This window comes from Bos grunniens, chromosome 10 (genome assembly GCF_055505025.1).
Source record: "Bos grunniens cultivar Pamir isolate PY7600 chromosome 10, Bosgru_T2T1.0, whole genome shotgun sequence".
NCBI lineage: Eukaryota > Metazoa > Chordata > Mammalia > Artiodactyla > Bovidae > Bos > Bos grunniens.
The window spans coordinates 76205131-76223987 of NC_141174.1; the positions used below are offsets into that span (position 1 = coordinate 76205131).

An 18857-nucleotide genomic window follows, 5' to 3' on the forward strand; every position below is an offset into this window, starting at 1 on the left:
GGTTGTCCTACCTCCACATGAGAGGTTTACTGCCTGATTTGGGGAAACAAAGGAGGATCAGATAAAGGAAGGCAGGAGGGAAGGGAAAACAGCAGGGAAGGAGGAGGGAGAGAGAGAAGGGGATAAGGAAGGCAGCTCCTAGGAAGATGGACTTTTTTACAGAGAAATTATCCAGTTCCTCAGAGATAACTTTTTCTTGTAACTCCATTCTAAACTATTGAATTATATCTGAAGAGTGTTGGATTTGAACTGAAGGGATCTAAGGTATTAAATGAGACATGAGCAGAAGTGTTTACTCTTCCACTCTAGAAATAAGCGAGGATAAGCCTAGCCAGTATGGAAAGGTTTAAGTTTTGCTCACCTAGAAGCAGAAAGATGAAATAGCCTCAAATTATTCCCTTTTAAAAGAGAACTATGACATAGTTGAATGTTAGAGACTATTCTTTAAAATTATTAATAAGTTAAGGGCCTTGGAAGGTATCAACTAATTCTGATTTTGTAATTCTAACAAACTATGCCTTCTGCTTTTCCTTCAAGGAGACTTTGTGATTCCACACCCGATTCATGGCATTCTTTACATCCTTATTCCTCAGAGTGTAGATGAGTGGGTTTAGCATCGGGGTGATGGTAGTATAGAACACAGACACAGCCTTATCCAGTGGGAAAGTGGTGGATGGACGGAGGTAAATAAAGATACAAGGGACAAAGAAGGAAGTTACTACAGTGAAGTGAGATCCACAGGTAGAGAGAGCCTTGCGGCGGCCCTCAGCAGACTGCTTCCGAAGACTGACTAAAATGACCGTGTAGGAGGCCAGAAGAATGAGGAAACACCCCAGGGAGATGAGACCACTATTGGCAATCACCAACATGTTTACTAGGGTTGTGTCAGCGCAGGCAAGTTTTAGAACTGGGTGGACATCGCAAAAGTAGTGGTCAATGATCTGAGAGCTGCAGAAGGGTAACTGAAAGGTCAGGAGGGTCTGAACAAAGGAGTGAGCCAGGGCTCCCAGCCAGGACAGTGATGCCAGCAGGGTGCAAGCAGTGGTACTCATGATGTTGGCATAACGGAGCGGTTGGCAGATGGCAGCATAACGGTCAAAAGCCATGACAGTCAAAACAAAAATCTCAGTACAACCAAAAAAGTGGAAGGTAAACATCTGAGTTACACAGCCCCAGTAGGAAATAATCTTTTTCTCAGAAACAAAGTCTGCAATCATCTTGGGTGCTGTAGCTGAGGAATAGGCAATGTCCACAAAGGACAAGTTACTGAGGAAGAAATACATGGGTGTATGAAGCCGGGGATCAGAAAAAACCATGAGCAAAATGAGCAGGTTTCCCCCCAGGATCACCATATAGAAGAGGAGGAATAGAGCAAAGAGTATCAGTTGCATTCCAGGATCTTGGGAAAGTCCTAAAAATATAAACTCGGTAACATTGTTGACTACTTCCACGGAGATCCAGGCAGAACTGGTTGAGTGGCTCTGGTTCTCTGCAAAAATAAATGTTATAAACCATTGTAAGCGAGTAAAGCCTAACAGGAACAGCCTTCTGAAAACATTTGAAAGTGAAAGAAAGTGAAAGTGAAATGGAAGTCCCTCAGTCGTGTCCGACTCTTTGCGACCCCATGGACTGTAGCCTACCAGGCTCCTCTGTCCATGGGATTTTCCAGGCAATAGTACTGGAGTGGATTGCCATTTCCTTCTCCAGGGGATCTTCTCGACCCAGGGATCGAACCTGGATCTCCCTCATTGTAGACAGATGCTTTACCATCTGAGCCACCAAGTGATGTTAAATATAGCAGAGGAAAATATTAATATTTCTTGAGTATAGTTCATGGATATTTTTTCTTACCACATTATTGACTCCCATTTGATTTTCTATTATGCTTAGACCTACAGTTCCTTTCTCCCAGTTGTTTTCCTTCATAATCATCCTGTCCCTCTCTCTCAGTCTCTCTCTCTCTGATCTCACACTGCCCACTCCCACATCAGAAATTCTCTTTGGTATGAAAACACTTTAAGTATTAAATGGATAAATTAATTTTTGAGGCTAAAGATACAAGCAAGGAGTTAGCATTTTAGATTTGACGTCTAAAATTCCTAAATGAACCTTTTAATATAATATATACAGATCAACTTTACAAGAATAACATTCTATTTAGTCAAGTGAGAATGACTCAGTTTCTAGTTTCTAAATTAGGTTGGAAGTTTCAGTGCAATTAAAAATGAAATTATTTTTACTGACTGAGAACAACATATACATTGACTCCCTGGCTCACCAACAACCTACGCTTGTAAATTTACTTTGGAAGAGTTTGAATCCTAATCTTTGACCTGCATAAAGAAGTTCAGCTTCACTTGCCAGTAAGGAATACATCAAACTATACAGAGAAATACTTTGTCCTATGTATTGGATAGAATACAATACAATCCAAAGTATTTTACATAGGAAAATACTTTGTCCTATGTGATGGCTCAGATGGTAAAGAATCCGCCTACAGTGCAGGAGACCTGGATTCAATTCCTGGATCAGGAAGATCCCCTGGAGAAGGGAATGGCTATCCACTTCAGTATTCTTGCTTGGAGAATTCCATAGACAGAGGAGCCTGGTGGGCTACAGTCTATGGGGTGAAAAGAGTCAGACACGAATGACTAGCATACACATTTTGTGCTAAAGAGTTGAAAATTTTTTTAATTACTGAAACTTTTATCATCCTTAATACTTTTGCCTTGAAAAGCCCCAGATAACTCTTTGCCCTTGCAATTATAGTTAAGAATTAGGAATAAAATGTCCCATACAGATAATGGTAGTAAGTGTATTTTACAATTGTATAAATTGTTTTACAAGTTACATACAGAAGTGCTTAAGGCATACAGAAAAAGTACTGGATAAAATAATCAGAGATGAATTCTTGAAAGAGATGAATCAAGAGACAAAATTTAAAGATCCTCAGAATGAAAATGGCTTCTCTGAATTATGCAAAGGTTTTCTCTGAATCAAACCTCTTTTCTTCATGGATAGTGGAAAGAGCACTGCCCATAGCTGAGTGATTTGAGTACCCTCACCAACTGTTAACTTTGGGTAAATCTACTTACTTTCTCTGAATATTTGTTTTCTCATCTATAAAAGATGGATGATAAAGTTTTGGCCTCACAAAGCTGTTATAGAAATAAAATGAGATCATCTATATAACATTTTTGTATTTATGAAGTGCTTTACCTTATAATTTGATTCTATGAAGTGAAATCTCTCTAGTAGGTAGATTTGTAATTTGATGTAGTCAGTAATTATATTAAAGCTATATAGACAACTAAGAGACAATACTAAAATTCATATCTAACTTTATTCCTGAGACAGTAAACCATAATGTCTGTTTATTTTCATTGTAGAAATACTATTAGTAATGGTTATTATGAACTATTAAGCACTTTTCTGTGTGCAGGATTGTATGCTAAACGATTATCTTATGTTACCTCATTTTATCCTCACAATGTGTGTGTGCTCAGTTGTGTCCAGCTCTTTGTGACCCCATGAATTGTAGCCCACCAAGCTCCTCTGTCCATGGAGTTTTCCAGGCAAGAATACTGGAGTGGGTTGCCATGCACTCCTCCAAGGGATCTTCCTGGCCCAGGGATCGAGCCCAAGTCTCCAGCATTGCAGGTGTATTCTTTACCACTGAGCAGAAGGGGCTGACATTTGAATTGTTTTATTCTGATCCTAGAACCCACAAAATACACAAGCTCTTAAATAAATGATGAAAGACAGAATAATAGAAAAATGATAGATAATTGATAATGATAGATTGATGATTATAGATATAGATGGACAGATAGATGATAAATAGATCAGAGAAAGATAGACTGCTCATGAAAAAACAATTGCATTTAAAAAACAATTGCTCTGTTATGGTGTAAAGCCCTTTGGTAGGAAGATATGCTCTGTGTCCTTAAATCTTCAAATACTCTGTGACACTGTAACAGTAAAGCCAACCTGTACTCAGTTATCACCAGCTGGTAAGATCATAAGGATTGAAAAATATTTAGATAATAAGAGAAAACACTTATCTTGTACTTACTATGTGCCAGTTATTGCTCACATTTAGTTCTCATACAAATCTTATGAGATAGGCTATCATCATTATCCCCACTTCAGAGATGAGGAAACTGAAGAACAAAGAGAGGAAATAACTTGCCCAAGATCATGGAGCTTGTGACTGGCATTACTACTTGAACCTAGGAAATGGGATCTCAATTTTTTAAACCAATATTCATATTTCTGGGGCTGATGGCATCAAAATCACCATATCTTCTTTCTCATTGGAAAGTCTTAAACCTTCTGTATAGTCAAAATACTGTATCCTTTTTCTGCTAATCATGAAGGGTTTATTTACTTTTTAATTACGTATAGTATTTGGAGAGAAGGACTACTGTTGCAATGGGCAAGATCATCGCAACATACACAGTTTCTGTCCAACTTTGCTCAAATTTAATTTACAATAAGAATGCAATAGCAAGTGATGTGGTATTGATCATTAATCTAGATATCATTTTATTTGTCATAACTGACAATCAAATAGAGGAGGTCCACTCGAAAACTTACAATCACAGTTCTCTGAGATAAGGGTAAAGAAGTCCAGGAGAATCAGGAACACCTTTCCACACAAGATTATCAGTGAGTGGAATTTTGGAATGTGAATTAGAGCTAACCTGAAGATGACCCTGCAGGGTGTGGGCACAGAAAAGTGAACAAGGCAGGAAGTGAATAGTGAATAGAATATATGATGTAAATATAGGATGTAAATCATCATAGCATCCTCTACGGGAAATGTCAACAAGTTTGATGTGATTCAGCACAGAATCCATGGATGGAAGTGTCAGGAAATGAAGATGAAAAGGAAGAGTTTCTCATGTCATAAAAGAGCCCTGTGAGTTAAGTTGAAGTGTTGGAATTTATTTTGGATGACTTGGGGGATTCCCAGGATAGGAGGAAAGCAGGAACAGGAGGTGGTAAAGACCACTTGTTAAAAGAGGTCTGAAACTCAGTTTTCCTAGATTCAAATTCTACCTCTACTACAATTCTTGCTAGCACTATGACTTTAGGAAAGCTACTTAACTCCCTTTGCCTGTTTTTTCAAATGCAAAAGGTGGATAAGACTAAAATATACCTCATAAGTATTGTAAAGATTACATATGTGTTCCATATAAAGCACTTATGTACATGGCACAGTGTTAAGTGAATATATGATTAGAATTACCTGTGACTGGAGAAAGGGAAGCCTGTATAGCAGCTGACTTAGGACACTAGCCTTCTTATCATGTCCATATCCTAATTCCCATTTATATATATTTCCACACTTGTCAAAATCTTAGAAAATACATCTACTTCTGACAACAAACCTTTCAAATACATTTTTAACTGAAATAAGAACAACATTTTTCCAGTCCTCATGTATATGGATGTGAGACTTGGACCATAAAGAAGGCTGAGTGCTGAAGAAAATAGAAGTTTTTGAACTGTAGTGTTGGAGAACACTCTTGAGCGTGCCTTGGAGATCTCTTGGAGAGTCCCTTGGAGAGCAAGGAGACCATGCTGGTCAATCCTAAAGGAAATCAATCCTGAATATTCACTGGGAGGACTGATGCTGAAGCTGAAACTCCAATACTTTGGCTACCTGATACAAATAGCCAAATCCTTAGAAAAGGCCCAGATACTGGGAAAGATTGAAGTCAGGAGGAGAAAATGACAGAGAATAAAATGGTTTGATGGCATCACTGACTCAATGGACGTGAGTTTGAACAAACTCCGGGAGATGGTGAAGGACAGGGAAGCCTGGTGTGCTGCAGTCCATGGGGTGGCAAAGAGCTGGACACTACTGAGCAACTGAACAAAAAAGAACAATGTACTTTATGTCCCTGTAAGGCTTTCTTTAAGAGTCAAGCAAGGATACCCAAAGATACTTATACAGCTGTTTTATTTTTCCTAAATAGTGACTATCTCAACTTTATTTTGAATCTACCTCGGTAGCCCATGAAATTAATCCAAGCCTAAGGCTCAAGAGCCTTTCTACTATCTTCGTTAGGGGAAAGAGCACAGAGATCAAAAAACTGGGCTTTACTCATAGCTCTGCTTCTTACAGGCTGTGTGATTTAAGATTTTCCTCACTTCTATTAACTTCAGTCCTCCTCTGTGAGAGAATAATGACACCAACGCTGAGGATCAAGTCAGTTAACAGATATAGAAACAATGTGATTTGCAAATCTAAGTCAAGATCATTTTTGTGATAGACTTTCAGGAGCATCAGTATGAGACTGGTGCAAAGCCAACCTTTTCAGGAGCATTAGTATCAGACTAGGTTGAATTTGGCCTCTCCTCAAAGATGCTAAAGAATATATACTAGGTATAGGTATAATGGAATCTATGCTGCTAAAGAAACAGGATTGCTACTATTCCACTGACCTACCTAAATTATTTCAAATAGCACAAATAGCAAGATTGCAGCTCCCTAAAATTTTCTGAGAGAAAAGGCTCAGCCTTAGTTTCTCCTGTGAGCAATTTGCAAATGACAGAGACCAAACATTCTGGACCTTTTTCCTAACAGTAAGCTCCATCCCACAGCAAACTTTCTTTATACAATAGTGTCTAAACAAATAGAGTTGAAAAATCTGCAAATGAGTTAATGTAACACAATGTAGACTATACACATATTTCTATATTTCATGCAGCACAAATATTTATTTGTCCTTTCACTTAGTAATTGCTCAATCTCAGATGGTAAAGAATCTGCCTGTAATGCAGGAGACCTGGGTTCAATTCCTGGGTCAGGAAGATCCCCTGGAAAAGGAAATGACAACCCACTCTAGTATTCTTGCCTGGAGAATCCCATGGACAGAGGAGCCTGACAGGCTACAGTCTATGGGGTTGCAAAAGTCGGACGCGACTTAGCAACTAAATCATCACTTAGTAATTATTTATTGAGCATTTTCTCTGTGTCTGGTACTGTGTTGTGAACACAAAAAGATGAATAAAAACCTATTCTTGACATAAAACCATTCATTTTAGAGTAATACCTTTAAAAGACTTTCTCAAAGCCTTGTAAATTTATGTAAAATTTGAAATCTAAATATAAAGATGGTGAAGGACAGGGAAGCCTGGAGTGCTGCAGTCCATGGGGTTGCAAAGAGGGAGACACGACTGTGTGACTAAACAACAATAAGTAAAAAGAATATGAGAGACCGCTTGACTTGCTTTATTCCACTTCTTTAACCACTGGTGAAACAAATGAAACGCAGAGAGGAAACTGAATTATCGAGGTTCCACTGTTAGTGGTAAAACTAGGACGAAACTCCAATTGGATAATAGGATAGATACTTTAAACTGTAATAAACTTCTTCCTTAATTAACAGTATTACAAGAACAAAAATTGCAAAGTGGATGAAGAATTTAAGATTTCCCTTTATGCATGAATATGATTTACATCAATAACATTACCTCTGTCTCTTTCACCAGTTGTTAACCTGGCATTCCAGGTACATACTTACTCTGGCTGTCTTCCTGAGTGTGGTCCCACGACATGGATTTGGACAACCTGAGATCTTCTTGGATCAATAAAATGTTCTGAGCTAGAAATGCGACATATATCCAGAAATTCACACTAAAAAATTGAGATCTGTATAGCGATGCTTCTCTTATGTACATGCCACATTTCACAGAAAGGACTGCCCTACAGCCTAAGATAAAGTCCTGAGTTTGATCATCTGTTTTTTTTTCTTCTCACTCTCTTTCTCTGTCTCTACCTTTCTCCCTTTCTTTCTCAAAGATAGAACTTCATGAGGTTAAAACCATGCCATAGCTTCTGATCTTGGTCTGCAAGAACTTCTTCTATATTCCTGTCTGCCAGAAGAAAGAAACCATCAGCAATCTTTATGCCTCATCACAACCCTGAGGGAATTGTGGGGCCAGTGATTGGGTAGCAGCTGGACAGGAAAAGTACAAGTGTAATAACCTCTAAACCACTCCTTATAAAACTATATTGAAGGCTACTTGATAAAAAACTAGGTAATAAGTACTCAGGCCATTTCCACAGTTTTACACAATTTATTCAAAATCGGGGCAAGAGAAAGGAGAAGGTGATTCTCGGTATCAATGTATTGGACCCTTTATCAACAATAAATATTTGCTTAGACAACTGACAATATTTTACTTCATTTTAAAATTTGCTGAAGTTCTAGAAGATAAGCAAAATGTTTAATTTAACAGCACTGTGAAGACAGTGCCTCAGTCCTATTAGTACATGAACCAGTTTCTTAGGGATTTGGGTCAGGGAGGTTTGACTCGAGTTGAGGATTACACCTCTAAAATCGAGTATAAAATTTACTCAGTGAATTACAGTGTGAACTTTCAGGTCGAGGCTAAAGTTCTGTGTGTTTGAATGGTACCACCATATACCATGAAAGATATAATAACCCAATTAAGATGAAAATGCACCTTGGCTAGTGATCTTTCTGAGGCAAAAAGGACTTACATTGGTTGCAGCGTAAAAAAAGTGTCTTTTGTTGTTGCTGGCAACAGTTGATTGTTCTATGATGGGGCTAGAGTATCAGTAAAGGGGTGTTTAGTTAATGTAGCAGTATTGGTTGATTAGTTGTGACAAATGTACCATAGTAATGTAAGAAATTAACAATAGAGGAAATGATGTGACATATACAGAAACTGTCTCCACTGTCTTTGCAACTATTCTGTAAATTTGAAACTGTTGTGAAATTTTAACAAAATACTTAGATTTTTAAAAGATGGTATAAAAGCCTTGAAAGTAGAGAACATTTTTTTATATTCCAAATGGGATTGTTTTAACCTGATTTTGAGGAAACATATATCACCTAACATGAAATTTCCTGTGTCAAAGCTAGTTGCAATATGAATGAAGGAGTTATCAGGAGTTTTATTGTCATGTGGCAGGGGTCTAGGATTAAAATCTCTAGTTCCTCTTTGTTTCCTCTGATTCTCCAGGATCAAAAAATTGTACAATCTTCTTTCAGCTTTTATTTTGCATTGAACAGAACAGTTAGCAATAATTTTAATATAACCAGACAGTATTTAGTGAGTTCTGACCACCTGTAGACACACTTTTTAGAGCTTTACAAGTCTTATTTTTTGTTATTATTTTGTTTAAGTTTCCTGAGAACCCTGTGGGGCAGATACTATTATTTTCCTCACTGAACAAAGAGATATTGAGGTTAAGTCGCTTGTCCTCTGGTAAGTGGTGGAGGTAGACCATGACGAGAATGTCAAACTCCAGCGTCCACACTTCTCACATCTCTGCTCTACTCCCCTAGCCATCTGGGCTCACATATTGTCTTCAAATACTATTCACCTCCTCCTGGTGGATATTGAGAGCCTTTATAATTAGATATCTGGGTGACCTGTTGATGCCTGGGGGAACCCCCAAATGGCAAAATGTCTACCGCATTTCCAAGCACATAATAGGCTTTCAGCAAATAGCTGCTCACTCAAAGAATGGATAATAAATTAATAATGAATTCACAAAGGAATAATGAATGAATGAGTATAAAAGGATCCAAAAATAGGATTTATTTATTAAAGGAACATCTGCCTGGAAATGTTTCCTCTAGATGAGGAGTAAACACTGTGATAGCACACTTACTTCTTTTCCATAACACTGAATAATTTCCAGGGCTCCAAGAGGGGATAATTTAACCATAAGAAAGTTTCTGTTTCTAAAAATCCCAAATAAATGACTCTGTAAAACTATATTGAAGATGACTTGGTAAATAGCTAGTTAAAATTCAAATCATTCCCATATATTTGTGTACAATTTGCTCAAAGTTGGCACAAGGTAAAGTGAAGGATGGTACTCAGTATTACTATTTGGGACCACTAACCCTACAACAACAAATAAAACTTGCTTTTCTTACTATTGGCTTCCTACTTTGTTCTTACTATTCTTGACTCATTCACAAGGTGTTTAGAGCTAGGCCATAAATGTGCAGTCTTAGCTCCCACGAGTTCTGGAAATGTGAAGTCAATAACCTTCCTGTGACTTCACGAATCAGACTTGTCTTTGTCTCCTTTCACTTCTTTCAGTACCCCAAAGGACTCCAAGAGCTTGTGAGAAGAGGCAGACCCACCTTGAATATCTGTGGGACTCAAAGCAAGAGTACAAATAGAACCCATGTACCATGTCTAAAAGCTATACTGAGTGAAGTAAGTTAGACAGAGAAAGACAAATATATTTACTGGTTATTTGTGAAATCTAAAACAACGGGTACAGGTGAACTTATCTACAAAATAGAAAAAGAGTTACAGAAATTAAATATCATTTCAAGGGAATAAAGGAGGGGATAGACTGGGAGAGCAGATAAGGCAATGGCAACCCACTCCAGTACTGTTGCCTGGAGAATCCCATGATGAAGGAGCCTGGTGGGCTATAGTCCATGGGGTCGCTAAGAGTTGGACACGACTGAGCGACTTCACTTTCACTTTTCACTTTCATGCATTGGAGAAGGCAATGGCAACCCACTCCAGTGTCCTTGCCTAGAGAATCCCAGGGACGGGGGAGCCTGGTGGACTGCCGTCTATGGGGTGGCACAGAGTCGGACACGACTGAAGCGACTTAGCAGCAGCAGCAGACTGGGAGAGAGGGGAGATTGAATTGGAAGGTAGGGATTGACATATAAACACTACTATATACAAAATATATGACTAATAAGGACCTAATGTATAACACAGGGAACTCTACTCTGTAATGACCTATGTGGGAAAAGAATCTAAAAGCAAAAATAAACAAATGGGACCTAATTAACCTTAAAAGCTTCTGCACATCAAAGGAAACTATTAGCAAGGTGAAAAGACAGCCTTCAGAATGGGAGAAAATAATAGCAAATGAAGCAACTGACAAACAACTAATCTCAAAAATATACAAGCAACTCCTACAGCTCAACTCCAGAAAATAAATCACCCAATCAAAAAATGGGCCAAAGAACTAAATAGACATTTCTCCAAAGACATACAGATGGCTAACAAACACATGAAAAGATGCTCAACATCACTCATTATCTGAGAAATGAAAATCAAAACCACTATGAGGTACCATCTCACACCAGTCAGAATGGCAGCGATCCAAAAGTCTACAAATAATAAATGCTGGAGAGGGTGTGGAGAAAAGGGAACCCTCTTACACTGTTGGTGGGAATGCAAACTAGTACAGCCACTATGGAGAACAGTGTGGAGATTCCTTAAAAAACTGGAAATAGAACTGCCTTATGATCCAGCAATCCCACTGCTGGGCATACACACTGAGGAAACCAGAAGGGAAAGAGACACGTGTACCCCATTGTTCATCGCAGCACTGTTTATAATAGCCAGGACATGGAAGCAACGTAGATGTCCATCAGCAGATGAATGGATAAGAAAGCAGTGGTACATATACACAATGGAGTATTACTCAGCCGTTAAAAAGAATACATTCGAATCAGTTCTAATGAGGTGGATGAAACTGGAGCCTATTATACAGAGTGAAGTAAGCCAGAAGGAAAAACACCAATACAGTATACTAACGCATATATATGGAATTTAGAAAGATGGTAACAATGACCCTGTGTTTGAGACAGCAAAAGAGACAGTGATGTATGGAACATTCTTGTGGACTCTGGGGGAGAGGGAGAGGGTGGGAAGATTTGGGAGAATAGCATTGAAACATGTAAAATATCATGTATGAAACGAGATGCCAGTCCAGGTTCGATGCACGATACTGGATGCTTGGGGCTGGTGCACTGGGACGACCCAGAGGGATGGTATGGGGAGGGAGGAGGGAGGAGGGTTCAGGATGGGGAGCACATGTATACCTGTGGTGGATTCGTTTTGATGTTTGGCAAAACTAATACAATTATGTAAAGTTTAAAAATAAAATAAAATTTAAAAAAAATAAATAAAAGAAGAGTGTGTATATGTATATGTATAACTGATTCACTTTGTTGTACAGCAGAAACTAACACAGCATTGTAAATCAAATATAATCCAACAAAAAATTTTTTAAAAAAGCTATGAATCAAGGTAACAAAATTTAAATAAATTTTAATTTTACCATAGAAAATAATGTTCTCATACTCATAACTAACTACTGGAAGGCCAGGTTCAAACTTAAAACCCATCAGACATGGCGGTATGGATATAGCAAATTTGGGTGCTCCGTCCCCAGCCCGCATTTTCTGGTTCCAAATCCCAGTACAAGAGATCTCTCATGTATGAGTGTGGATTCTGCAGACCAGCCAGGCTCTAGCCATGCACTTCGCACTCAGTGCCCTCAGTCCGAAGGTGCACACAAACACAGAGCTATGATCCAGCCTCAGGGAGGCAGCCCTGAAGCAGCTCAGGCAAGCCACGGAAGCACGCTCGGGGCATCTGAATTCTGAACTCTGTGTATGCACGCTTGCTAAGTCAGTCACTTCAGTTTTGTCTGACTCTTTGTGACCCTATGCACTGTAGCCCACAGGTTCCTCTGTCCATGGGATTCTCCAGGAAAGAATAGTGGAGTGGGTTACTATTTCTCCAGGGGATTTTCCCGACCCAGGGATCAAACCTGTTATCTTTTATGTCTCCTGCTTTGGGAAGTGGGTTCTTACCACTAGCGTCACCTGAGAGGTCCTGTGAATTCTGTACATAATATCAACCATGTACGGTCTGAAAAACAGAAATTTTATAAGGTTATTTGCCAGAAGCCACCACGGGAGATCCCACCCATGACAAGGTCATGTGGAAGAGCCATGACAAGCAAGGCGGATCATGGCTCGAGAGATTACCTGGATTTGCTCGAGCATCTACCCCAAAACCAGAATCTGTCTGTCTTACTATTTTGTGCCTTTCACCAACTCTTCTGACATTAACAGGGGTCTATCCCCGACTACCTTTCTCTGGAAAAAATCAACTTAGGGCTGTAGTTAATGGACATGATAAGAGTGTTTCAATCCAAACCCCTCTGTTGGCATTCTAGCTTGCCTGACAGGTTTATCCATACTCTTGCAATTAACACACATGATTGTTCACAACTCCTCAACCTTGAAAGGCACGGGAAGCCAAAACATTCTAAAAGTCTTAATGAGCATAGAGTCCTTTAAGGGATGAAAAATTATTAGAATAGATAGTACTGGTAAAGGGCTTCATTATTGGGCCAATGCTTGCTGCCAAGTGCCCATATCCCTTATCCATGTGCACCTGGGAGTGCATTGGTTAACATAGTTGGAATGTAGGAAAAACAAGTAGCAGCCTTGGAATTGACCACATCAGACCTTTGAGCTAATTGGTTCTTTTTTTGTTGTGACCCACTGCACCTTTGTTCCATGAGAATGTAACTCTGTTTAGTACTTTCTGAGGCTGGGAGAAATAAAAAAGAAACACTTTAAGAGAAAACAAGTTTTCTGGCTGAGCTGCTGCTGCTGCTGCTAAGTCACTTCAGTCCTGTCTAACTCTGTGTGACCCCAGTGATGTCAGCCCACCAGGCTCTCCTGCCCCTGGAATTCACCAGACAAGAACACTGGAGTGGGTTGCCATTTCCTTCTCCAATGCACAAAAGTGAAAAAGTGAAGGTGAAGTCGTTCAGTCGTGTCCGAAAAGGGTCATAAAATGTCCACAGGCCTCCAAGGCCAGAAGATAATGTACACAACATTGTTTATGGGAAAATTAGGCAGAAAAAATCCTGGTTTCAATAAAGACAAAACAGATGTAATGTTTGGGCTGACTCTGTATGACTTTGCATCTTTCATTTCCCTCTATGTACAATTCAAGGTATAAAAGTTCCTTTTGAAAATAAAGTTATGGGCCTCGCTCACCAAAGCTTGGTCTCCCCATGTCGTTCTTTTTTTTCCTTTTCCCTCCTTTTCTCTCTCTGTTCTTCTTTCGGGATGACTCCTTGGAATACGGGAGCTTTATTGGCTTTCTGTGTTAATCAAGGAAGATTAAGCCTCTTTCTCTTCTATCTATCCCTAATCGCCTAGGCTGTCATCCTGAGGGTACCCCTGGATCCTGCTGGGGCTGGACCCCAGCAGTTATTACTAAAACTTTTTGGTGGTGCTAATGGTAAAGAACCTGTCTGCCATGCAGGAGACATAAAAGACATGGGTGGGTTCAATCCCTGGGTCAGAAAGATCCCCTGGAAGGGGTCATGACAACCCACTCCAGTATTCTTGCCTAGAGAATCTCATGGACAAAGACTGGCAAGCTACAGTCCATAAGGTCACAAAGAGTTGGACACAACTGAAGCGACTTAGCACTCAGCAGAGAACTGATAATGCAAAAGGCAGTATCTTGCTTTTCTGAATATTATGCTACCAGTTCCAGATATCAAAAGGACTTTTAAAATGTGGTGGTCAGAACACAGGAAATTACATGTTGGGTCATATGTGTGTGTGTGTGTGTATACACATATACAATATGTAAGATAACAGAAACTTTCTGATTGTCAAATTATCCTCTCTCAGAGCCCTAGAAATTATGAAGTGTTATGGAAAAGAAGTCAGTGTGCTATCACAGTGTTTACTCCTCATCTAGTAAAAACATTTCCAGAAAGATGTTCCTTTAATAAATAAATCCTATTTTTGGATCCTTTTATACTCATTCATTCATTATTCCTTTGTGAATTCATTATTAATCTATTATCCATTCATTGAGTGAGCAGCTATTTGCTGAAAGCTTATTATGTGCTTGGAAATGTGGTAGACATTTTGGCATTTGGGAGTTCCCCCAGGCATCAACAGGTCACCCAGATATCTAATTATAAAGGCTCTCACTATCCACCTGGGGAAGGTGAATAGTATTCGAAGACAGTATGTGAGCGCAAATGCCTGGGGGAGTAGAATAGAGAGGTGAGAAGTGTGGACTTTGGAGTTTGACATCCTCATCATGGTCCAGCTCCACTATTTACCAGAGGACAAGAGACTTAACCTCTCGATTATCTCTTTGTTTGATGAGGACAATAAAATAATAGTATCTGCCCCACAGGGTTCTCAGGAAAGTTAAACAAAATAACACTTGTTACCCTCTAATAAGTGTGATTTCCTAAGGCCTTCAATTTTCCTATGAAAGAGACATTAGAAAAAGGGGATGTTGCAGTCAGCTGATGCAATAAGAAAGCCTGGAGCTTCATGTTCCTGCAATGTTCCTACAATGTGCCTGGCTGACTCTCAGCACCACTTAATCCCTCCTGTCAACTCATACACTACTCTGACTGGCAGTTTCCTCATGTCAGCCCTTCTGGATATCTATGGTAGACGATAATTCTCTGTGGAAATATCATGGAGTGAAAGGAAAAGAGGAGGATGTAATCAGTACCAGGAGGCCATGCACCCTCATTCATCCTGTTAAGAAATCACCCAAGTGGTAGCTTTGTTCCCGGTCTTTGAGAATTCCTTCTGTAGCCACATATACATACACACACACACACACACACATACACAAACAGTTTCTTAAGCATAAAGTCACTAACTCCCAGCATAAAACTGAAAATCCACTCTTTATTCCAATGTAAAGAAAACTCTTACATAATAAGTATTGCAAATTATCTAGTAAATCATAGTACTAGGTAGAATTTCAGACTTTTTTTTCTGAAGTATGCTTTTTAACTAAGTAATCAGAAAAGCCTCCCTATAGCAATTGATTAGGAAATAAAGAGATCAAATATAAAAATATTCTTCAAAGTCCATCATTCTATTATTATTTAGTAAACAGAATGAATTCCTTCATAGGCATAAAAAGTTGCAAAGAGCCTTAAGTCATAGGTTTGTTGTAGTTGTTTAATCACTGTCATGTCCTACCCTTTGCGACCCTGTAGCCCTCCAGGATCCGCTATCTATGGGATTTCCGAGGCAAGAATACTGGTGTGGGTTGCCATTTCCTTCTTCAGGGGATCTTCCTGACCCAGGGATCGAACCCACATCTCCTGCTTGGCAGGCAGATTTTTACCACTGAGTCACCTAGATAATCTTAAATATAAATGTTCTGGTCAATCTTTTTTTAAGGATCTCCTAGGTCGCAAGATCCTATGCAGGTATAATTGAAACAAAGTAGTTAGTTCATATGATTGTATTAATACTCTTCCTGGGGAGAAAAAAATATTAACTTAGACTTAATTAAAGTTTCTAGCTTTCTTGGTTAATTACACTTTTTCTACATGATCTTCGGCAAGATATTATTTATCAAAATGGAGTTGGTAAAAACACAGTTGAATAATATTACTTACTTTTCAAAGCACTTCTGGGCAGAGCAATAGTTCTTCAAGGGCAGGAACCAGGTAGGTGGGTGCTTTAAACTATAGCTCATTTCTTTCTCTTTTTCCTTTAGAGTTCAGAGCTCTTAAACATTGTGAACAATTAAAGAACAGTCTTATCAATTCTCTCCCAACAATTCAGCTAAAAGAAAAACTCTAGGTGAAATGGAATGCCTCTTCTAAAGAATTCTCTACAGCAGAATGCTGAGAGCTTCCCTCACTCCAGCACCCTTAGACTTCCTTTCCTTTACACATAAACTTCATTAAGAGCTTATGTTCAATCAAATGAGTTGTTCAACTGCATTTCCAAAAATTGGCACAATGTACAACATAGTTCCTGGGTGACCACTATTATACAGGCTAGTTTGTGATGTTTTCAAGCTTTGTTGCAGACAAAACAAAAGGGATTCACATTGCCTTGGAAGATTCTCTGATGAGACCTCAGAAGGAACTTCTGGACACCAGGAAATGTTATACTCTAGAGGACTAGGACACAAAAGGAGCTGTACAATCTTCTTTCATTTGAAAAGAGCTTAAAAGGGAAATGAATAAAGGAAGACCACTTATAGGCAAAAGGCTAGAAGAGCTGACCTTTCAATGTGTCCCTTTGACCCTAGTACTCAATTCCTATTATCATTTGTGGGCCAGTAAATGCTACTGGGGTCCTTGCTTAATATTTGACACCTGATACAGTCACCTATGCCTCCCAGCTATAATCAAGAACAATGCATTATAATTTTTATACTGCCTTCTCTTTTATATCAAAGTCACCAAATTTCTTCTCATGCATGTACTCAGGTATAGGATGAGTTAAGAGTGTTAAGAAAGAATATATTTTCTAAATCACCTCTTCCTGTTCATTCTTGGACATGGCAGCAGGATGTCACATGTTTTTTTCTCAGCTTCTTCATGGCTGTCTTCATATCAGTGTTTCTGAGAGTATAAATGAGGGGGTTCAACATAGGTGTGATCACTGTGTAGAAGACAGAGAAAACTTTGTCCACAGAGAAGCTGTAGAAAGGTCTCAGGTAGATGAATACACATGGCACAAAGATCAGACTGACCACTGTTAGGTGGGAGGCACAAGTAGAGAGTGCCCTGCTCTGGCCCTGGCGGAAGCAAGTTCTCAGGGTGATCAGGATGACAGCATAAGAGAAGAGCAAAACCAAGAAACAGACAAGAGACAACAGACCACTGTTCGAGACCATCAGCACTTCTACTACATATGTGTCTGTGCAGGCTAGCTTGATGACCTGTGGGACGTCACAGTAGAAGTTGTCCAGTTTATTGGGCCCACAGAAGGGCAGCTGAATGACCAGTGTGACCTGTGTGATAGAATGGACAAAACCCCCACACCAACAGGCAAAAACCATCTGAAAGCAGAGCTGGCGGTTCATGACTGTCAGGTACTGCAAAGGATTACATATGGCAACATACCTATCATAGGCCATGGCTGTCAGCAGAAACATCTCACTGGCCCCCAGAAAGTGCAGGAAGCAGATCTGGGCCAGGCATCCGGAAAAAGAGATGATCTTGTCCTCCTGTAGGAAATCTCCTAACATCTTGGGCACAGTAACACAGCTCAGGCATAGGTCAATGAAGGACAGGTGGCCCAAAAAATAGTACATAGGTGATTGGAGCAGGTGAGTATCAGCTCGCACTGTTACCACTATCAAGAGGTTTCCCAGGACAATGGCCATGTAAAACAACAGAAATATTAAGAAGAGAAATAGCTGCAGCTCCAAGGATGATGATAGACCCAGAAGAACAAATTCTGTCACCTTAGAATCATTTTCTTTTTTCATCAGGTCAAGAATACCAAGTGACCTAAGAAAGATGAATTAAATTAGAACAAGAGAGATTTAAGCTAGACAAAAGGCAAAAAAAAAAAAGAAGAAGAAAGAGGAAACTGAAATAATGGAAGAAATGGGAATTAGGATCCAGATGGGTTATATTAGAATTAGGTAGGCTCAGGACAGTATTGCCATGAATCCAGCTATCGTTGTATTACCACTAAGTAGTGTCCGACTCTTTTGTGACCCCATGGACTGTAGCCTGCCAGCTTCCTCCGTCCATGGGATTTCCCAGTTGACGAACCCACCGTAGTGGGTTACCATTTCCTTCTTCAGGGCATCTTCCCACCCCAGGGATTGAACCTGCATCTCCTACATTGGCAAATGAATTCTTTATTGTTGAGCTTCCAGGGAAGCCCCCATGAATCCAGTGCCTTCTGTTATGTAAATTTGATCCTGTCTTATCCAAATCTTGTAGCCACCTTCCAAAATACTACCATCCCTAGAATTCCCTGATGCTGTGGGAATTTCATTGTTCTGTAAATGCTTCTAAGTGCATAAAACAAGAAAAGACTCAAATTATTTCTTAAATTTAAGATTGATAAATGTCAGTATACAGAAAAAAAGAGTATGAACAACAGGAGGTATAAAAAGGATGTCAGAGTCAGAAAGAGGTATAAGGGAGGAGACTGGAGATCTGAGAAACTTACATCATTGAATATCAGGAACTATGCAGTTTCAAAGAAAGAACATTTTACCCTGCTCTTCATTCCACCAGCTCCTTCTTCATA

At 39.4% G+C, this 18857-nt stretch overlaps 2 protein-coding genes across 2 annotated transcripts; both read right to left on the reverse strand.

Annotated features, from left to right (window-relative positions):
• Positions 1 to 512: 512 nt before the first annotated feature.
• On the reverse strand, positions 513 to 9274 carry LOC147364911 (olfactory receptor 4S2-like). The gene is made up of 3 exons (XM_086319051.1): positions 9214 to 9274; positions 7539 to 7619; positions 513 to 1531 (listed from the first exon to the last, which is right to left on the reverse strand). The coding sequence occupies exons 1-3, from the start codon at positions 9272 to 9274 to the stop codon at positions 513 to 515; spliced, it is 1161 nt and encodes a 386-aa protein (XP_086175177.1).
• Positions 9275 to 17130: 7856 nt separating this feature from the next.
• On the reverse strand, positions 17131 to 18125 carry OR4Q3 (olfactory receptor family 4 subfamily Q member 3). The gene has a single exon (XM_086318871.1). The coding sequence runs from the start codon at positions 18076 to 18078 to the stop codon at positions 17131 to 17133; it is 948 nt and encodes a 315-aa protein (XP_086174997.1). The 5' UTR covers positions 18079 to 18125.
• Between the last annotated feature and the right edge of the window lie 732 nt (positions 18126 to 18857).